The following is a 23,072-nucleotide window of genomic DNA, read 5'->3' as shown; positions in this document are numbered from 1 at the left end:
TGGGAGGCAAAGGGCATTGATAGAGGTCTAGATAAAGGCATGTACATATGCAAATATATTTATATGCGAGGATGGGGAAATAGATCTATGTGCATATATTTATAGATTTAGTAGTAAGGTAGCAGAAGGACATTAGGTCTCCACTCCAGTACTCCCTCAATGCAAGAATATTTTCTTCTATCAAATTGGCATTCCATGATGCTCACCTTCCCGACACAACCGTTGAGAAAGCGGGTGAATAAGCAAATGTGGTGAAGAAACCTGAAGGTGCCCAGCTATCAAGAGATAGTGTCTGGGATCTTAAAGGCTTGAAGCTAAACAAGCGGCCATCTAGCTCAGAAGCAACAAAGCCCACATGGAAGAAGCACATCAGCCTGTGCGATCACGGGGTGTCAAAGGGATCAGGTATAATCAGAACAAAACATCTTATCATGAATAAGGGGGGAGTGCAGAGTGGAGACCCAAAGCCCATTTGCAGGCCACTGGACATCCCCTTACAGAAGGGTCTTGGGGAGGAGATGAGCCAGTCAGGGTGGGATGTAGCAATGATGAAAAATACAACTTTCCTCTAGTTCCTAAATACTTCCTACTCCCCGCCCCCAATCATTATCCCAATTCTACCCTACAAGATGTTTTTTAATGTACAATTACTTAATGTTAAATTATATAAAGCTCTTTCTTATACACATATGAGTCTCCCTGGATTTGTTTTCTCTAGTCTATCCAGCCTAACACAGGGGCCCATCAAAATAAACAAACAGCTGAGGCCAAAGTCAAGGTGAGAGCAACTTGTGTCTTCCAGGGATGTGGCCCGCCAAGCCCTAGGCCCGAAGGGAAGGAAAGGCAGAGAGAACAAGGTAAAGGAAGGAAGAGAGGAGGCAGAAGTGAACAGCCGGTGACCGAAAAAAGAAGGTAAATGGAGACGGGAGGAAGGCGAGTTAAGAAGCCCATCCCAGGCCAGGCCAGGCCAGGCCAGGCGAGGAGAGCGGGAAGAGAGAGGGCGGGCCGAGCCGGGAGCGCGCGGGCCGGCTCACCCTGCAGGCGCGGGCGGGGGGGAGGGGGGCGGGGCCTGGGGCGGAGGCGTGTGGGAAGCAGCCTCCCGCCGAGCTGCGAATGGTCGCGTCCACGGGCGGCAGCCAATGGGGGGCCGGGATGTTGGAAGGGCGGCCGCAGTCGGGGCGCTCGCTGGCCGGGGGACGGCGCTCGCCGCCATGATGCTTGTTTGCTTTCAATGAAAACGAGGGGGGCGCGGAGGAGGAGGCGGCGGCGTCGGTGGCGGCGGCGTCGGCGGCGCGGAGGCGAAGGCGGCGGCGGGCGCTGCGAAGAGGGCGAGGCCCGGGGCGGAGAAGGCGGGAGGGAGTAGTGGCGACCCGGCGAGGCGGCTGAGGTGGGCAGCCGGAGCGGTGGCACACGGAGGGGGAACAAAGAGCGGCGGCGGCGGCGGCGCGGCGGCAGCGGGCGGGACTGGTATGGTGGTTCCACAGCTCAGACCCCGCTGCACTCAGAGGGAGGAGGCGGCGGCAGCGGCGGAAGGAGGCAGCGCATCCCGAGAGGTGAGCGAGACGGGCCCGAGGCCCGGCCTGCGCTGCCGCTCGCCCCGGCCGCGCTGGGATCCCCGGCCTGTCATGCCCTCGCGCCCCGAGCGGGAGAGCGCGGTCGGAAGCAACTTTTGTGTGTTGGGTGGCGGTCCAGTCCCTTAGCGGAGCTGGCGGCTGTTGGGGAGCCCCCCCGCCCCCACACCCCTACACCCCCTTCTACGCGCTGCGGTTGCGATCCCGCCCCTCCTGGGGCCTCGCCCCCACGCGGAGTGCGAGTCCGAGGCTCGGGGCGTTGATTGACGGCGGCGGCGTGCCAGGGGGCGGGCGCCCCTGCCGGAGCCCCGGGCTCTTGTCAACCGGCGGGGGACACGAGGTGCTGCCCCAGGGTTCGTAGTCTGGACGGGTGGCAACTTGAGCGAAGTGGCTGTGAGCCTTTGGGATGACACACCGGAGCGTGGGTGCGCACGTCCTGTGGCTGCCGGAGCATAAAGTAGTAAGCCAACCTGTTCCACCGCGGCAAATTATTTAACGTCAGGCCAGTTGGCGGGCGGCTTTCTCCCCCGTGCCCCCCAAAGCTGCCGCACAGTGATACTGTTAGGGAAATGCTTCGCATCAGAAGAGGTGGTGCCTTACTGTAGTGGATTGCTGACGATACGGAGAGCCTTGCTCTGTGCTACACTACCCGTGTGTGATATTCTAGGTATGCTGTAATCCTTCATTTTGCGATCGGATGGAAGGGGAGTTTCTTGGGGGGTGTGGCCTGTATGTAGCATATATGAACGTTCTGGCAAAGCTCAGACACTTGATCCTGCATCCTACCTTGTCATGGTCTGACCTCTCTGCTTCTTGAGATAAGAACTAGCAGTGGACAGCTTGACCAGCAGAATTTTGGATTTGTGAGCTCCTCTGATGTGTGAGTCATAGACCCTGTTGCCTGGCTAACCTCAGTTTGGGTTTGTTAGCCCCTGCAACCACTTAAGTCCGGAAGAGCCTCCAGTCTGTTGCCAAATTCACAGATTTTGGACTTGCCAGCACCCCCAAGTATGTGGGCCACTTCTTGAAATAAATCTCAATACATACATGCTCTACTGGTTTTACTCCTCTAGAGAAGCCTGGCTAAGACATTTGGTACTGAGAATGGTTTTACCCCCAAACCCATTGTAAGTGAGTTGAGTCCAGTGCATAGTGAACTCCCGAAGCTTTCCAAGACGGTAAATAATTACCGGAGCACATAGCCTTATCGTTACCCCTTTGGCAGTTAACTGTCTCAATACTTAACCTACTGCTCCACCAGGGCTCTTTTGAGCACTCTCAAAAGTGGAACAAAACCTTTGGTTTTCTAAATTGGTTGGTTGGCCTTGCTTTCACAAGGCAAATTGGTGAAAGAAGAGATAAACTTCAGGCTTCAGATTTACAGCTCTAGTGCCGCATAGAAGAGCCCTGAAACTTTATTTCTTGTAGTAACCAAATCAGTAGTGTCAAATAGCCACATTTGGCTGCTAAGCCACCCTCCCTAGTAAAATCATCCCCCGTCCATCCCTATGTGATTGTGATTAACACAAACTCTGGCTGAAGAGTCTGAGATACTGGGGGAAACTTATACCAAAACGCAACACACACAGCCATCAAGTTGATGGGAACTCTTAGTGACACCATAGAACAGGGTAGAATGGTCCCTGTGAGTTTCTGACACTAACTCTTTGAACAAGAGTAGAGAGCTTCATCTTTCTCCTATGGAGCAACTGGTGGTTTGGAACTGCTAACTTCAGGAGTAGCAGCCCAAAATGTAACTACTGTGTCATCATGGCTCCTATAGGAGCTTATAAGACATTACTAAATGTCCCCAAGATTTATTTCTAGACCTATACTAGGCATGCAAACAGAAACATGGGAACTGTGTGTGGGAAAGACTATTAAGGATGTGGGATAATGGTACAAGAAGGTGATTGGAAAAGTAGTAAGGTATGAGGCAGAGAGAGCTCTCTGGGTTATAAAAATGAAGACATTTTATATCATGTGAACGCTCACCAAAGGGTGAGCTTGTTTAGAAGAAGATTTTAATAGTCATTTAGATAGGATGATGTACTGTGTGGAAAACAGCCCTCCTCTTTTCCCACCCACTTCTGCCATTGCCCAATGGGCTTATGAACCAAAGTGGCAAGGGTGGGGGTTATTTAATTGGACAGCACCATGGAGTTACACTCACCAAGGCTAATGTGGTTACAGCTATGGCTGAGTACCCAGTCTGCCAGCAGTAGAGACTCACATTGAGTCCCTGATATGGCTCTGTTCCTTTCGGTGATCAGCCAGCAACCTGATGGCAGACTGGTTGCCTTGGAACACTTCCAGTATGTAAAGGGTAATGTTTTATTCTTGCTTGGAAAAGATACTTTGGAGATGGATTTGCCTTCCCAGCATACAATGCTTCTGCCAAAACTACCATCTGTGGCTTTGCAGAATACCTCCTCCACCGTCATGGCATGCCATATAGCATGGGCTCAGATCAAGGGATTAACTAAACAGCAAATCAGGTGTGGTAGTGGGCCCATGCTTTCGAAATTACTGGTTTTTACGTTTCTTATTCTGAAGCAGCTGGCTTGATAGAATAATGGAATCTTCTAAAGATAATTATGGTGTCAGCTAGATGGCAATACTTTGCATGGTGGAGACTAGGAGGATGTGCATGCTCTAAAACTGTTCAATATATGCCATTTATCCCTTCACCAGGATTCATAGGAATGGGATGAATGTGGTCCTGAACTACTTATTCATGTTTACCCATTATGACCCACTCCCATCAATTTGCTTCCTGTTCTTGTGACCCTGTGCTCTCTGGGTCTGGAGGTGTTTGGTCCAAAGGGAGGAATATTTCCACTTGGAGGTACAACAGTAATTTCATTGAACAGGTTATTGTTCCTTATGACTCTGGGCCAACAGGCAAAGAAAGGAGTTGCTGTATTGGCTGGTGTGATTGATCCTGATTGTCAAGTAGGAACTGGATTGATACTACATAATGGAGGTACTAATGTGTCTGGAATACAGGAGACCCCATAATCCATTTTGAGTAGTACCGTGTTGCTATTAAAGTTGATGGTCCACTACAGCAATGCAGTTCCCTGTAGAAGTGTAGGTTTGGATCACCTCCACTAGACAAAGAGCCATGATAACTGAAGTGCTTGCTGAGGGTAAAAAGAATATGGTAAAATGAGGTAGTTTTAAATACCAGTGGCAGAAACGACCCATTATGAGTCTTTCTCATGTGTTAAACATTGCCTGTTGAGCACTTATTTTTCTTTTCTTCCCTCATGTAAGATGAAAATGAGGCGAGTGCATTTTTTATTGTATATACGTTCATTGTATTGTAAGGTGCAAGTGTGACTTTATAGTTGTTATTTAAAAATTGTGGTTTAAGGAGATGTGTACAGGTGCTAAGTTGACAAGCGGTGGACTATGTTGGTTAACATGTGTCAGCTTGGGGAGCCTATGGCTTTCGGTCTTATGTAATTAATCCTCCATTTTGTGATCTGATGTAGGAGGAGTTTCTTTGGGGATGTGGCTTACATCCAGGATATATGGCTGGCTGACAAAACTCTTTCTTCATCTCACTTGTCATCCTCTGGCTTCCACTTCTTGGAATATGAACTAGCAGCCTTCCACCAGACTTGCTGATTTTAGGTTTGTCCGCCATGGGACCACGGGAGCCAGGAAAAGCCTCCAGCCTTTGGGACTTGTCAGCTTCCAATGGTATGAGCTGTGTCTGTGAAATCAATCTCTCTCTACACTCTGCTGGTTTTGCTGCTCTACAGAGCCCAACTAAGAAAACTCAGAGTCATATCTTAGCTATTTTGTTTTTAAATGCCATTTTCTTCTGAAACAAACCCACCCTTTTCCCTTTGACCATCTCAATGTCACCTTCCCCAGGCCCAAAACCCATTGTCCTCAAGTTATTTCTGACTCAGAGATGCCTTATAGCAGTGGTTCTCAACCTGTGGGTTGTGACCCCTTTGGGGATCGAACGACCCTTTCACAGGGGTCGTCTAATAACAGCAGCAAAATTACAGTTAGGAAGTAGCAATGAAAATAATTTTATGGTGGGGGGGGTCACCACAATGAGGAACTATATTAAAAGTCGCAGCATTGGGAAGGTTGAGTGGCTGGGCTGCAATCTTTGTTGGCACTAATTTCCATAACTTTCTACCTCAGAGCATCTTGGGTTCAAACTGCTGACTTCTGATAACAACCAGGAATTTACCTGCTGTTCCTTCCATCCTCAAAGAGCCTTTATTTCTTTAAAGTGGTATTGGATAGCATCGTGAATGGTAGTTTTGCTTGACTTTCTTGCACTTGTGATAAGTTGCTTGAATTTGTGTTCGCATGCTTACCTATTTTCCAGATGAATTAGCCTAGTATTTATTGCTAGTGTCAAATTTATTTTGTTTCTTAATCTGATGTATGGGAATTAGATTTTTGAGGAGAAAGAGAAAATTAGGAATAAGTGGGAAATGAAATGGTAATAGGACTTTATGTGGTGGTGTTTTTTTTCCTTCACACTACCTGTCTTAAATGGTCAGAAAAGAGGGTGTGACAAAGTAAAGTTTCTTTTGAGACTCAACATTCTCTGGAAGTCTGTCATTGTATTAAAATGCTTTGAGCAGTGCTAACAGGGCAAGAAGCTCCTTTTGAATGGTTAGATGTAGGTGTTTTTGAGCTTGTTAGATGAATCTTGGTGGCAAAGTAAGCCTACAATTACTGGGAAATTTGAACAGACATTTGGTCAATACTATAAATAAACCCATCCCCCTCTAATTTAGGATTTATAAGTATGCATTTTGGTTAATGTTTAAAACATCTCACTTAACTCTTCGGTTTTGTAAAGTGTAAATGTGTATGTGTGTGTAACAAACAGCCCAGTCGAAAAGGGTAATATATAGAAGACATACTGAGATAAATGGCCAAGACTGCTCATAGTTAGAGCCTTTGGACTGTGAGGGGATCAATATGATCAGTACATTCTTATGTTTAACCCATTCCTCTATTCAGCACATGGGTTGGAATGCTCTGCTTTAAAACCCTTACTGTTTTGGAGAAGTTCAAATATGTTTTGCTAAGAATATTTTGCTATGGAAATAAGATTTGGATTTGTAGGTATGCGATAGAATTTACACCTGGAGCCCTTGAGCCTTTGTGGCGGATGTAGTTACAAGTTGGGCTGATAATCACAAGATCAGCTGTTCAAAACCACCAGCTGCTGGCTTGGTGAAAAGATGAGGCTTTCTACTCCCATAAAGAGTTACAATCTCACAAGCCCACAGGGTCACTTCTACCCTGTCCTATAGGGTCACTTCTACCCTGTCCTATAGGGTCACTTCAGTGAATCGGCATCACAGTGAGGTTTTGGGGGAATATGATTTACACTCTTAGTGATTGGAATCTAGTGTATCTAGAAAACAAAGTCCGTTTAATTTTCAATCCCCGCCATTGTCATCTAGTTGATTCCAGCTCAAAGCTACTCTATATATAACTACCCATATATGTCTCTCTTGAAATTTGAATACTAAAACTTGCTTTAAAGCCTAAGAGCTTCTAATACAGCTGTTAATTTATAATCCATTCAGCCACAAAACACATAGGTTCCTAAAAGTAATGCTCCCTGCAGTCACACAGTAGATAGCACGGTGCTTATGGGGAAAAAAATGGGATTTGGACACAATGTTCAAGAATTCAGTAAGTAACACTTTAAAGCAATAAGATTCACATAAAAGTGGTAGAGCAGTTTAGCATCTTAAATACCGTATATACTCGAGTATATGCCAGCCCAAATATCAGCCAAGGCACCTAATTTTACCACAAAAACTGCATTAAAAATGTGCTGGAAAACTTGACTTATACAGGAGTATATCCAGTAGTTTAAAAGTACATAAATATTAAGTAAATGGGGCTCTTTACCATGGGGGGGGGGAATCTAGTTTGCTTGTGGAAGCAGGTATCAGAAGGTTGTAGCTTTTGAGTTAAACTCTTCCAAAAATTGGTTCTTTTATGATTTGATTTTGTTGTTGAAACCATGTTTTCAAGAATGCAAGGGATTTTGAATGAAATAAAAAGAAATGTTAAGGTTGTACAGATTTTGATAAATTGGTGGGACACATATCTCCCAAGGGGCTCTCTAGTGGTGGGTTGGTGGGCTGAGATTTGCTTCTTCACACAGTTACACAGGCCCCTCCAGATGGTGACATGCACTAAAAGCGAGATAACAGCTTCCCATCAAACCCTAGTGGTGGAAAGTGTAGGTAGGCGCTGTATGCTCCACAGGTCACAAAGAAGGTTAAAGGAGGGAAGATGGTCTGAAATTAGAAGTGTGTAACAGCTGGTGTGGATGGATGTGGCTTATAATACACATAGTGAGCTGATGTAGTACAGCTCATTTTAACTGGATGCTGTTTTCTAACTTCATTTAGTGGTCTCAGACTTGCTCATAAAGCAAAGAGTTAATTTGTAATTTGCATTATGTTCATATTGTTTCCATAATAAATCATGTTGGAAAAAATTCTTATTTTCAGAAGAGTATTATACATAACCGATTATACTGAGCACAGCATTTTAAATTAGTGCCATTTCAGAAATTTTTGTTGGGTACCTGTGTTTTAAGCATATCTATGTATACTCTAGTAGTGTAGTGGTTACACTTTGGGCTGTGATCTTAATGGTTGGCAGTTTGAAACCAGCAGCAGCTCTGCAGGAGAAAGACTGTGCTTGTTACTTCGGTAAAGTTACAGTCTTGGAAAACCATAGGGGGTACTTTGAGTCAGCATTGACTCAAAACTCAATGGCAGTGAGTTTGGTTTTGAGTTTTATGTATCAGGTCCCATATATATACTTGGCTACTGTTGTGAGACTTAGGATCTGCTGTCCCCTATGGGTTTACAGTGATATAGGGGAGAAAGATAAATGAAGCAATACAACACTCATTCATTGGTTATATCATAAATTAGGAATGTACAAAATATTTGGGGCATGCTAAGGAAAGAGCAGTTAATTTTGCTTGGGAAACTAGAGAAAGTCATCTCAAAGGACCTTATGCTGAGTTTTAAAAGGTGAATAGGGAGTTGTTAGGCTAAGAAGGACTTTTAAGGGGAAGAAACATTGTATGCAATAACTTGACTTTAAGTCATATATGAGGCTAAGTCAAAAAGAAGTGCTACTAAGTTTCCAGTTCATACATGTGAAGGTTTATTCCAAACAAAGCATGTTTAAATATGTATCTGCAATCAGTAGATGGCTGCAGACAAGAGTGATACATCTGTCTTAAACTCATTTGGGTACCTTAAAAAGAGTTCTAATCAAAACTGGCTTCTGAGGGAATCTGCTATGTACTTCAGTTCAAAGCCGAGAGCTCAGGAGGTTGTAGTGACTGAATATTGGTATGTCAAAGGGATAGTTTTTGTATAGTTGATTGAAGGATGGCAGTGTTGGGTGAACATTGGGTTGCTAAGCCTAAAGTTGGTGGTTCAACTCCACCAACCTCTGCAGGAGAAAGTGGAGACTTATCTGCTCCTATCTTTTATCCTTGAAAACCCTATACAGGGGGTTGTAGAAGTCAGAATTGACTCTGACGGGTTGGCTTTAGTTAGGACAAGGTCAGGAAAGTAGATTTGAACTGAATTTTTTTCACGTTAAAAAATTTGAGAAAACTATATTTACCTCTTTTTGGGTGTGGCGAAAGGATGGACTATAGAAACCTTCAGTTTCTTAGAAATACTAAGATGCTACTTGCCTTCTTCATTTTCATTCTGGAGTTTTCCAGAAGCTAACACAATGGTGTATGATATCCTATCAGATTAAATGTAGAGAAGGTAAGAGCATTTGACTTGCATTTAGTATGCCTCAAGGAGTTGGAGATTAAAGATGTCCCAAATATTCAACTCTCCCAAGGTGCTATTCATACCCCCACCCCAGACCCTACCCCCTTACTTCCTTGAGTATACTCCCTGGGTTCTGAAATTCTCTGCAGCACCCCACAGACACTCCTGAAACTACGGAAATGTCTCATGTGGTGGTGGGTGCTTTTTAGTCCCAATTCAAAGGTCAGTCAAGCCAAAAATATCCAAAAGTCTTCTATTGAAGCTCAGTCAGGAAGAAGTAACGGCTTTCCAGGTGAGGCAGTGTGTGTTATAACTGTACAGGAGTGCCAGAAGTTATACCCCATCCAAGGGCAAAGATGATGTCTTAAGTCACATCCTCTAGTAAAGTAGTCTTAAAGGTGCCCCCAAGGAAACAAAACGTCTGACTTGGTTCATACCCTCTACTAAAACCCCCAAAAAGGTCACTACCACTTGATTGTGATTCCTAGTGACACTATAGGACATTTGTAGAACTGTTTCTGAGACTGTTTTGAATTGTTATCCTTGTGGTTCGCAGCCCAACTTGTAACCACAATGCCACCAGGCCTCCATACCATACCCTCTACTAAAGTCCTTCCTAATCCTGTCCATGAATACAATATAGAACTCCCTCCTAAATGGATTTACAGCCACAGAGTCTAGAATGATAATGCATCATTAAAGATAATTACGAAAACATAGAACAGTGCTAATCTATGATAGCCTTGTTTTTTATGGAGTTAAATATTTTTTAACTTCCCTATTTTAATTTTTTGATATGGCAAAAATGATAGTTGTAGCTCACATAAAGCTATTTCATGTCATTCTTAATTTTTAAGAGTTCAGATGCCTCCTGAAATGATAAAGTATGAGATGGGTTTTTTTAAAAATTTAAATCATTTTATTGGGGCTCATACAACTCTTATCACAATCCATACATACATCTATTGAGTAAAAACCCCTTATACATTCGTTGCCCTATTATTCTCAAAATTCGCCTTCCGCTTGGGGAGATTGGTTTTCTTAAAAGAGTAATGTGAAAGGTTTGTGAGTAAAGATGAGAGGAGGTTAGCTTGGGAAAGAGGTTACGTTTAAGAAGTAAACTAGAGGGGTTGTCCTAGCGAAATCATCTTTGGACAATGACAATGAGATGTTGGTTTTGTTGGTGTCAGGTGAAAGCAGTGAAATGAGCCCTGGTGGCGTACTGCTTATGCTTTCAGCTTCAGGCCAGAACCACCAGCCGCTCGCGGGAGCAAGACTTTCTACTCCTGTAAGCATTGACGGACTCTGAGACTCACTGAGGCAGTTCTACCCTGTCGTGCAAGGGTCACTGGGACCCAGCATTGACTCAGTGGCAGGATCCACCACCACCATGAAGCAGTGATGTGCTTTGGAGCTAGTTGTCCCAGTCAAATCCATGCTCTACCACTTGCTAAGAGTGCGTAATCTTGGGCAAGTTTTTTAAAGTTTAGATTTCAGTTTCCTAATTCACAAACAAGATGTTCTACCACAGTGATTCGCAACCTTCCTCATGCCACGACCCTTTAACACAGTTCCTCATGTTGTGGTTACCTTAAACCATAAAATTATTTTCATTGCTACTTCATAACTGTAATTTTGCTACTGTTATGACTTGGGTGATCCCTGTGAAAGGGTCTTTCGACTCCCAAAGGGGTCACGACCCACAGGTTGAGAGCCGCTGTTCTGCCACATTTAGTATGAGAATGATTAAACTGAGATTAACACAGCTTTTAAAACTCATCGTGGGTTAAAATCACAATTGTTACTTAGTATTTCTGTGACTTCAGACAAGGTCATTCTCTAGACCTCAGTTTCATTACCTAGATTAGGAGAACACTCATACCTACCTACAGAAGTGTTGAGGATTAAATGAAATATGTTTAGTACCTATACTATGCCTGACAAGTTTCTTTTTTTTAATGCTTAAAAATGTTCACTTCGGGTTAGGGTTAGGGGTAGGGGTAGGGTAAAAAAAAAAAGTTCACTTCATGCAGTGCTCACGCTTTTTCCATCACCCTAAAACATTGGCTCTTATTTTGACATAGTTTGTTGCTAAAATTGGGTTTATACAGGTTAGCTTCTTAATTCATATTCTTTCATGTTATCCCAGTCTAAGAAAAAAAAGTCTTAGCTCCTTTGGTCATTAAGCTCTTTTTCTGTCTGATTTCTTTAGATCTTTTCCTCAATCTTAGAAGCCTAGTTATTTTTTCTTTTTCCTGGAAATGTGGACATGGCTTCTGTTGCTTACAAAATGTATGGTTTTTTTCCCCTCTACTATCACAGCTTAGTCACTTAAATATAAAATATTCAGTTTACAAACTCAAGAGTCCTATATTGTGTTAGGTGGACTGGAAGTATCAAAAAAATAGATGAGACTAATCAATACACCACTAGAAATCTTTCCAACATTCATTGGAACCTAGGGGAGGAATGAGAAATTCCTCTGTCTGGGACAGATAGGAAAGCAGGTTGGAAGGGTCTTTTGAAGCTGGTGATATTTGAATTACAATTTGAAGGATGACTAGGCCTTTGGGTGGGAAGATGGGGCATGTTGGGCAGAAGCAAGAGCATACACTAAAGTATGGAGATTTGTGAGCAGAAGAGAACTGGCGAGACCCAGATTGTGAGGCTGGGACACAGGACCTGACACAGGAGTCAGGTCACAAAAATAACTTAGGTATTTGTTAATAGGTTTGCTTTAGATCAATAGTTATTTGCACTTTTTTTCTCTTTTTGCTGGTGCCCTGTCAAATTCATAGGATGCATTAGAGATATTTTAGGACCATAAAGGAAGTGCTGTTGTTTTTAGGTAGACCACTTTGGACAGTGTTAGGATGGATGAAAGATAGGTATGAGTCAGAATGGACTCGATGACAGTGAGAGTGGGAAATGTGAGAGGGCGTCAACAGTCTGAAACTAGCTTAGAGGAGGGCGAATTAAGTCAAAGTGGATGAGAGAAAGATTTAGGAGGTAAAATGGGCTTGGATTAGAGACTGGATGGAACGGCTGTGACTAGAAGGAAGCGAATGGAAGAGAATACTAATTTCTGGCTTGGAAACTGGGTAGAGAAGGTAGGTTTGGAGACTGAGGTCATAATTTTACCTTTTTGTGAGATCTTTTTGATACCTAGCGTTTTCCTACCTCTTTTAATGTTACCCTTCCTATGCAACTTAAATACTCAGCTTTGAAGGAGTAATCCGAGGCTATACAATACCTGCTACCGTATCATCAGCTATTTATAATAATAGTCAAAATCCACATGTGATAGTTTTAAAATAATTTCTGTCTGTAATCTGAAATTTTTGGCGAAAGTCAAGTAATTGCAATCCTTGATGTTTGCCGAGAAAATTTAAAATGTCACTTTACATATACCAAATGTTCAAATAAATTCACTAAGTATAGAAATATGACAAGATTGTCTGGTGGGCTCCTAATTTTCCACAGCAGCTCTGCTGGCATAGTGGTTATTAGTTGGGCTGCTATACTTGGCAATGTCCACAGTTTGAAACCACCACCTGCTTAAGGGACAAAGGTGGGACTTTCTACTCTGATAAAGAGTTAGAGTCTCTGGAACTCACAGGCACAGTTTTACCCTGTCCCATAGGATTGTTATGAGTCAACATCAACTTGAAGGCAGTGAAGTGTTTTTTCTTTACGTTTCGAACTCGTGCACACAAATAAGTTCTATGCTACAAGAAGGCCTGTCTGAGACAAATTACCTCAGAATATACTTAGAATTTTTAGGATTGAAGTCAGATATTTCAGAACACATAACAGGATATGGGAATTCCAGAACATTTCATTGTGCTCATTCAGAACTTGAACATGAATCCAGATAGAGGCAGCTGTATGAACAGACCAAGGGAATACTGCATGGTTTAAAATCAGGAAAGGTATGGGTCAGGGTTGTATTCGCTCACCATACTTGGTCAAACTGTATGCTGGGAAAATCATCAGAGAAGCTGGATGATATGGAGAAGAATGTGGCATCAAGATCGGAGAAAGGCTAATTAACCTACAGTGTGCAGATGACACAGCCTTGCTTGCTGAAAGTAAAGAGAGCTTGAAACACTTGCAGCTTCAGTATGGAACTCACTGTCAAAAAGACCAAAATCCTCACACTGGACCAATAAGTTACAACATGATACATGGAGAAAAAGTTGAAGTTGTCAAAGATTCGTCTTGCTGTGGATCCACAATTGGTGCTTATGGAGGCAGCAGTCAGGAGATCAAAAGGCATGTTGCATTGGGTAAATCTGCTGCACAAGACCTCCTTAGAGGATTGAAGAGCAAGGATATTACTTTGAGGACGAAGGTGTTCCTGACCCTTACCAACTGCATGCTTCATTGCATCGTATGTTTGTGAAAGTTGGACATTGACTAAGGAAGACCATAGATTAATTTGAAACGCGGTGCTGAAGAATAGGGTATCGTGGACTGGAAGGGCAAATTGTTGGAAGAAGTAAGGCCAGAGCGCTCCTTAGAGGCAAGGATGGCAAGACTCCCTGGAGAAGGGCATCATGTTCGGTGAAGTGGAAGGGCAGCCAAAAAAAAGAAAGGTCCTCTAGGAGATGGAGCTACACAGTGGCTGCATCAATAGGCCCAGGCATAGGACAGTTTTGAGAACGGCACAGGACCGTGCAGTGTTTCATTCTCTGTGCGTAGGGTTGCTGTGGGTCAGAGCCGACTCGGCACCTAACAACAACAGAATATGACCTAATTAATTCTTCTTCCAGATAATTGTACAAAAATCCACAGAACTATTCCTGTTACCTCAACTCAAAATTCTAATAACAAAATAGGACTAAATTTGGACTAGGATGGTTTCAAAAATTAGTAGTGCAGAGTTTTTATGTGATGTCTTGTTTCTTTATATGAGTACAAATTTATTTAAAACACCATATGTCATGTAGAAAGTCAATACAGCATTCATTAACAACACATGTCTATGGCTGAGAATCAGTATTTGATCTGTTGGGAAGAATAAAGAAAACCATTTCTGAAGGAGAGAAGAGAATATTTTTTAAATGGCAATAGGGGGAAAAACTGTTCCCTAAAATAAAAGGGCCACTAATTGAGAACACTGTTACTTTCACTGATATTTAAAAGCATTGTCTGTATTAGCAGTCATTATGTATCAAAAACCTCCGAGCCTTCTAGTTGGTGCTGATTCAGTCGCAACCCTTTAAGATAGGGTAGCACTGCTGCTGTGTTTCTGAGGCCGACTTTTAGGAGTAGAAAGCCTGCCCTGTCTTTTGTATATAAAAATGTAGACACTGCATGGTGACTAAGCAGCTTTGAAATAAATCTATAGTTTAAGTCACAGCATGCACAAACAGTTTATAACTGTTCATTTAAATGTGAATATGTTTTCAATAAGCATACAAATTTCAAATTAATGAAAAATATGATTGCAGTATCTTATTTTGCTGAGTTACATTTAAGAAAAAGAAACTAGCTGCTTTACCTATTTTAATAGTAGTTTTAATTCTAGATCATATTATACAAATACTTAACTAGAAACATAAAAGCTGAAACATTTTCCATGAGAAAACATTATTTAGTTTGTCATTTGCCTGTATTCGGGAAATATTTTAACACTGCTAAAGTGAAAAGTGACACGAGAACAGATTTTTACTGTAATGATGCTGGTGTACTTCTACACAAGACCTCTTACTATTGATCCACTGGAGTTAGAAACTTATCAATGAATTGCTTGATGTCCATCATTTTCTGTTGACATGATTGTGCCTTCGTTGGTAATTTTCTATCTCTAAGCGTTTCTCACGAAGGGGACCAAACATCGTAGGGGGACTAAAGGTTTGCTATCTCCATGCCACTGCAGTGTAGAAATATCTTTATTAGCACCACTAATAGGGCCCTGTGGAAATGGGGACCAAGTACAAGTGATTATCTGAGCCTGGCGATGACAGACTGTTGCACGGTAAGAGCAGTGTGAAAGATAAAAGCTCCTCCCTGAGAAACTCCCAAAATAATTCTGTTAGAAGAAATTCTTACAAATGGACTTGGGGCTTTCACAGTCATCCTTAGCCGTCTGCAAAGTGAGTTAGACTTTATTACTTTTTAAATATCTTTGTGGGTGGTGGTAATGTTGCCAGTGTTAGGGGGGAACAGCTTGGGCGTAGTTTATGCCACTGTGTAGTTTAGACGGGAATGTTTAGACTAAACCTTGAATGAGGGCAAGATTTGGGTGTGAATGTTACTAAGTGATGATGAGTTGGTCCTGACTGATATATCGCAACCAGTGTACAATGGAACGAAACATTGCACAGTCCTGTGCGTCCTCACAGGTTTTCTGGTGTTGATCCCATTGTTGCAGCCGCGATGTCAGTCTTTCTCATTTAGGGCCTTCCTCATTTTTCTTGCCCTTCACTTTACCAGGCATTGCGTTCTTCTCAAGGGTCTGGTCTACCAATAACTCATCCAGAGTTTGAGATGAAGTTGTGTCATCCTTGTCTGTAAGGAACACTCTGACCATCCTTCTTTCAAGACAAATTTGTTTGTTCTTGTGTCAGTCCATGGTACTTTAAGTATTCTTTGCCAACACCGTTGTTCAAATGCATCCGTTTTTCTCCAGTCTCCCATAGTCAGTATTCGATAGTATCCATTATGGCTTTGAGATAGGGCAGTTCTCTCGCTGCTGGTGGGCTTTGCATTGTCTTCTTGTCTGACAGTTGTGAATAAAGCTGTTGTGGATAAAATACATGTTTAAAGGGTGTTTTCTTGGGGATGGAATTCTAAGTTGTACCTGCCCCCAGCCCTCTTCTCCTTTTTTCTTTCTTTGCGAAAGCTATCTTTCCCTTGTCTACTGGCTTGCATGGGTTCTGTTAGTTTCTTGATATTTTAAAGAAGTAATTGTTCTGCGTTCCCTCTCTTTCCTCTTACTGAGATGCTAATTGCATGAATGTTTGACTGCTTCATGTTATCCCACATGTTGCAACCTTAAAACATTTTTTTTAATTCTCAGGATTAATTTTGACTGATCTTTCAGACCACTCACCCCTTTTTTTAATGCCCTGCCTGCTATTAAGTTTTGGAGGCTTGCTGTTCCTGTTATTTTTTTTTGACATTTTATTTTTTAGTTCTGAAGTTCTTTTCCAAAGTTGGTATTTTGTAATGAGCTTGCTCTTCTGTTGACTCATTGTAGCTATCTTTTCATTTACGTCATCAAATTTTACTAGTTGTTTTAAAGTTCGCTGTTTAGCATCTGGGTTATCTTGTCCTTCCTATTTTACTCTTTCTTTTGGCTGTGGATCATTGTTTGGATAATGGACATTCTGGTTTATATGTGACAGAGAATCAAGACTGTTGTTTTCCTCTGAAGGGTTGATTTTTGTTCTAGGGGATATTCAAGTTATTTATGTCTTGACTTCAGTCTTAGGAGTCCTGGTGGCATAGTGAGCAGTGTGACTCCGCCAGCCACTCTGCAGGAGAAAGATGGGGCTTTCTATACCTGTAAAGATTTACAGCCTTGGAAACCCTGTGGGGCAGTTTAACTGTGTCTTATAGAGTCTCTGTGAATTGGAAATGACTTAGTGGATTTTGACCTCAGTGTTGGGACAAATCTCTTAAACTTACTCCGAGTATGTGGTCTCTTTATGCTTAAAATAATGCCTTTTGAAGTGTACAAAGGGAACTCCAAGGTGTATATGCCTGCTCATCTCTTAATTTTGGGATTTCCTGTCTTCACCTTTGTATTTGTCAGGAAGTTTTGGCTCAGCCTTTTCAGTCTGCAAGCACCTCTCTACGGGGCATGTTGCTGTGTCCATGCATGTGTAATACAGGCGTCAGCCAAAGTGATGTTTCTGTGCAGATTTTTTCCAGCAGCTTACTCCTTTCAGGGTTTCCCCTCCTTTACTTCAGCTGATCTGGTAACTCCGAACTTCATCTTTGATACCTGAAGCCCCAAACTGTATTTTTCCTCCTTGAATTCTTGTTCCCACATGCCTCCTAAACTAAACATTACTTTCAGGGGAAATATTGTATAGCTGAGGCTCTCAAACACTAGTTCTTTTGAGGGTCAAATCCTTTCTAATTTCTGCTTGTTTGGGGAGGTAGGATTCTCTGTTTCCCTTTAGATAGCTTACAAACTTGTTCAAATTGAGAAGTTTCACCTGCAGCTCTTCTACTATTACTAGAACCAGGACTCTAGAGTTTAAAAAATCATAATCTTTGCCCTTCAGAATTCCACAAATGTTTCATGGTTTTCTAGCATCTCGTGTTATAGACAAGAAATCCACTGATACTATGATTTTCTTGCCACCAAGATAAAAAATCTGCAAATTAATTCATTTTACATTCTATTTTCATTTTTAGTGGAAATGTACATAGCAAAGAACAAACAAATTCAACATGTACAAGTCAGTGACCCTGTTAACATGCAACCATTCCTTGCCACATTCCTCCAAATCATTTCAGCACCATTAACAAATGTATTGCCGCCTTAGCTTCTAATCTAACCTTTCCATGTACTATTTGATCATGTAAAAATGCTGAGGGTGGTGAGAGGTTTGGGGAGGGGAGCTTCTGCTGCTTCTGACTTCACAAGAGGGAAAACCAACCTCACTGTCACTGAGTCAGTGCTGACTCAGCAATACTATAGGGCAGGGTAGAACTACTCCTGTGGGTTTCCCCAGACTGTACCTCTTTGCAGGGAGTAGGAAACCACCCCATCTTTCTTCGACAGAGCAGCTGGTGGTTTCATACTGCTGACCTTGTAGTTAGCAACCCAACGCAGAACCACTGTGCCACCAGGGCTCCTTCACAAGAGGGAAGGAAGAACAAATTCAACATCAGCTTAAGGCTGATTCTACTGATGCGAAAATCAGACATGCCCCCATCCCCTAACCTTCTTTACCAGCTCTGGCATTAATCATCCTTCCCACAGCACTTTCATCTTCTTTGCTGGGTTCAATAATTCACTGCAGTGGCCACACACAATTCACAGACAGTACTCAAAGGGGGCTTATTAGGACAGTTCAGGATCACAAATGCCCAGGATACTGTTCGGTGGTCATACCAGCTGCTTCTCAGTCATGACTAGGCATGCCTCTCCCTGGTTCTTTGCCTCACAGGTATGAATCCCCTTACTCTCTTCCAGAAAACCTCAGCCTAAAGGCACTCAACTCAGTTCTACCTCCCTGGGCCAGGAAACCTGCAAGGGTCTGTATCATGTTCCCTCTACTGCCACCTCTTTGCTGTCTCACTATCTATTTCTGTGCCCATCTCTGGTGTCACAGCTCTTGTCTCTTGAATGGAGGAGGTTCAGCATGCAGGAATCTCAGGGTCTAAATGATATGTTCGACCCCCAGCTAAACTTTTTGATGGTACTGAGATTACCCCACCCCCAGCCTGTATTTAAGATGGCTCATTTTGAACTTAGTGGATGATAAAAACTGACTGATTTTCCCTTGTTAGAGTTTTATCGTCCCTATTTGCATGACCCCATCCCATGTATGTCATGTATCTTACTTTAATTATTAGCAAGCTGTCTAATGACTTGAGCCATAAACACCTCACATTTTTTATAGTCGGGCCCTGTCATTTGTAGGAATTATAAAGACTGGCTGGAAAAGTCACCTCAGTGACCAAAGTCGTCACAAAAAGTCACATCAGTGACAATAGTAACCAAACTATTGTTTGGTTTAAAGAGGCTTTCTTGGAACAATTTTGGATTAAGGTTTAAAGATCAGGTTAGAGAGTAAAATTTGCAAATTTATAATGAATACCATTGGTTATAAGATAGTGTAATTTCAGAGATAGTAAAATGAAAATTTGCTTCTTAGAAGTGTTAAACTATCGCGTGTCTGTAGATTACATTTTAGGATGAAAGAGGAGTTGGAGAACTGTACCTAGATCTATACTGAGGCTTTTTACCGTCGAGAGGAAAAAGCAGTGGGAGGGGCAGAGTCAGAGAGGGTTAAGATCTTTTTTTGATAGGGGAAATGATACCACCCATGTATATATTCTGAGGAAATAGATCTTCTGGAAGGGGAAATTGATGGAGGAGATAATTTCTGGAGTAATGTCCATAATTAGACAAGATGATGTGGGTTTCGGTACATTAAATGGACTAAGTGCTAAGAGGACAGGCAGATTGTCCATAGATTGTCCAGAGTATAGATGGGACATTTGTGGGGGTTCTTGGTATTTTCTGATTGTTCCTTGTTTTCCTGAGAAAGTAGAAGTGAGGTCCTTAGCTGAGGGGAGGAAGTGTTAGGGGTTTGAAGAGGGAAGTCATATGGAGATGGAATAAACTAAAATTCACAGTATAATTTTTGGGCACTGGTAAGACCATCGTTGAGATAAGTTATGTCTAATTGCTCACTTGTAATTCACGAGCATCTAAGTTTTTTTCCAGGTGTGTAGGTTTGTAGGTATATAGAGTAGGTGGAGACTTAGTTAATCCAGATGAATAAAAAAATGAAAGTGGAACCATGAATTGGAAGGACTGTGCAAGAAAACGCTCCATCACTGCCCTTAAACATGCCTGTGTGCATCTCTAAGCACTGTGCTGACCATTGGGTTTAGGAGTGATAGCCTGAACCATTCATTGGGGAGGGGGGCAGTTTGGTTTTGTTTTGAGACTCTATTCCCAAGAAGAATGACAGCCTCAGAACCTCATAAAGGCAGTTCTACTCAGTCCTATAGGGTCACTATGAGTAGGAATCAACTCGATGACAATAATTAAGCATTTTAACAATCTTATTAAAGATTATCATTGACTGGATATTATTTCATTAGGGTTTGTAAATGTAAGATTTTCTAATTATATAACTTCTACATTTATTAACTGAAATTCTAGTTTCTGCCAGACATGCAAGATAAATGCTTGAGTCCCATTTTTTTTTTCTTTCAATTTTCAGGTAACTGACCTTTTCTTTCTTCCTTTTTTAAAATTAAAATTAATGAGTTCATCCGGTTCATAATGACTCATTACAGTTACTCTTAATATTCAGTGTCTTATCTTTGTCCAGTGATTGTCTTGTCATTTTCCAGTGAAAGTCTTTTCAGATTGGCTCGTGTATACTTCATAACCACAATGGCTTTGTTAGGTTCCCAGGCTTATTTTGTAATTTTCCTCTCTCAGATTTGAAATCATTTGTTCAAGGACCCTGTAGGTGTTTGTAGTGGGAAATGGTATTAAGAGACCATAATTTGGATATCTGTTTTTTAGAAAGTTGTTATTATTTGATTCTTAAGAATACTGATTAGTTTCTTTTCTTAATTTGCAGGCATGCCCAAAGAAAAATACGAACCCCCTGACCCTCGGAGGATGTACACAATTATGTCCTCTGAGGAAGCAGCAAATGGAAAGAAATCACATTGGGCAGAGCTTGAAATAAGTGGTAAGGCATGGAAACATGAATTCATGGTATGGAAATTATGATATGTTAGAAAATTAACTTTTCTATAACTGATAAATAAAACAAGCAATGAGAGCACTGCACAGATATATCTTAGAAGCAAGAAAGTTTAGTGGGGAAAACATACTTGAAGCCAAAGCTCAAAACCTATTCATCGCTTAGAATCAGTGGCCTCATAAAATGTAGGTAATGGTATCAAGAGTGGAGTGAAAATAGCATATTTGGAATGTTTAGTGCCCAGAGATTGGTTTTGATGCTAAATTTTCTGTTGGTGGAGGATTGTATTTTTTAAACCTTATCAAATAGTAGGTTGCTAGTGGAATAGGAGAGCTTTGTAGGTTTGAGGATCCATTCATGTCTCCTTACTCATTTTCTTTGGGTCTCTGAGGACATTCTTATTCATAAACACAAAATCTTAGAGTTTGAAGCAGATTGCAAGTTCCTTTTAACAACTTAGGTAGTCTAGATGTGCTCCAAAAATATATTTGCCCTGTGTCCCACAGAAGATAACCCTTTCTCCAGCATTTCTGCAAGAGGGCATTCAGCCTATTCTTAATACTCCAGATATGATAAAAGCACATGATTTTAATTCTTGAGACAATGAGAAAGAACTTTTCTCTTAATGTTGGCCTAATACCTTCTATATTTTCTTACAGTTTGATATGGTTTTTACTTGATCGCATTATAACAAAGTTTAACTTTTCTTTCATCTGACTGTCCTTGATTTTTTTTGGTCTTATGTAATGCAACAAACATACGGAGTATATATTTTGTGTAAACCATTTTACGAGGTGGAAGGTACATAGATGAAAACACACAATAAACACACAATAATTGTCTTTATAGAGCTTATATGTTTGAGAGTGAAGAAGAGATAAAATATAACTGCCAAGTCTAAGAACAATAGTCCTAAATTGAAAGCAAGAAGGAAATTGTGAAATTGCCATTCCTCCCTGGCAGCTCAAAACTTGTTCACTTGATAAATAAATTTAAAACCCTCCAAACTAGAATTAGATACACACGTCTCCTGTTTTTCTTTCTCCCACTTTCTAGCGTGCTGGCTTTAATTAAACTAAGTTCTTATCAACAAAGTAGATTTGTGGTGGTAGTGAGTAAAATTTCTCTTTCCTTTTGGCTCTGCTGTGAAATTTTGCTTCCTGTACTTGGAAGTGCCTTTTCATTTATTACCTCAAAATTCACTGCCACTGAATCGATTCCGTCTCATGAAGACCCTGTAGGACAGAGTAGCACAACTACCTCTATGGATTTCCGAGGCCGTAACTCCAGGGAAGCAGAAAGCCCCCTCTTTCCCCCTCAAGGTGGTTGGCGGAGTTGGACTTTGGGATTAGCAGCCCCACATTTAACCCACGGTACTACCAGGGCCCCTGCACTAACCAGTTCTTTTAGTACAGAATGACTGCAATGGCACTTTCCCCTTGTTTTTCCATTTTTCTTCACTTTACATTAGCAATTTTTGAATTATCTTTTGCTTGTATGAAAGTTTCCCCTTTCTCACAATTTAAGGATAAACTAGAATAGCACTTAGGTCAGTGAGAGTATGTCTCTGAAGATAAGGAGATTCTCCTTTAATCCTTCTTTCCATTACTTCATGTTGGAAGCACCTTGGCAGCTTTGAATTTCTGCTTATTTGGAATGTTCTTGGTGCAAGATGGGAAGAAAGGATGGAGGGAACTATTAGAGCAGTCCTTTCAACACTTAGTCATATTGTTAGCAGCTATTGTAATGGAAGACACTTGGTTAAGAAGCTTTATAGATTGGAATCTTAGCATATCATTTAAAATCCAGAAGTAGGAATATCATTTCTTTGTCTTAATCAGTCCTTAGTACATGAGCTCCTATGTCTGGAGATCAGGTCAAATTCTTTTCATGCTAAGGCAGTTATTTCATTTACATGTGTTAGTAGTTCCTTAAAAACCTGTAATAAAAAGTTCTAGAGATCTGAGGTTATTGAGTTTTCAATCTCCTTATCTGGTATATTCTGCTCTGTCTCCAGGGGATGGGTGAATTCTTTGTGCCATTTGGAGGTAACTAGACAAATCAGATGGCTCTGTTAATCATTTACTTTAAAAAGAAAACCTTTTGTGTTAGAAAATAAAGGAAACCACACAAAACACCACTTCATATAAGACCAGCCAACTATCCAACTCTTTCACCCAAGTAAGATGTTTCTCTTTATGCTGCATCCAGTTGCAACCTTCTCTGCTCCTCAAAATAGCTGTTATTCCAAC

The 23,072-nt window shown here is 41.6% G+C and overlaps 1 protein-coding gene across 4 annotated transcripts in view; it reads left to right on the top strand.

Annotated features, from left to right (window-relative positions):
* The first annotated feature begins 1,369 nt into the window (after positions 1–1,369).
* Positions 1,370–23,072, top strand: part of CNOT6 (CCR4-NOT transcription complex subunit 6) — a 64,941-nt gene continuing 43,238 nt past the window's right edge. For 3 of the 4 annotated variants that reach the window (XM_075542092.1, XM_075542093.1, XM_075542090.1), the window contains exons 1-2: positions 1,401–1,553; positions 20,692–20,805. In XM_075542092.1, coding sequence (XP_075398207.1) covers positions 20,694–20,805 — 112 coding nt within the window. In that variant the 5' untranslated portion in view covers positions 1,401–1,553; positions 20,692–20,693. The other variant, XM_075542091.1, reaches the window with a different exon arrangement.

Source organism: Tenrec ecaudatus, chromosome 2, assembly GCF_050624435.1.
Source record: "Tenrec ecaudatus isolate mTenEca1 chromosome 2, mTenEca1.hap1, whole genome shotgun sequence".
Lineage (NCBI taxonomy): Eukaryota > Metazoa > Chordata > Mammalia > Afrosoricida > Tenrecidae > Tenrec > Tenrec ecaudatus.
This window is presented reverse-complemented; position numbering and strand designations above follow the sequence as displayed.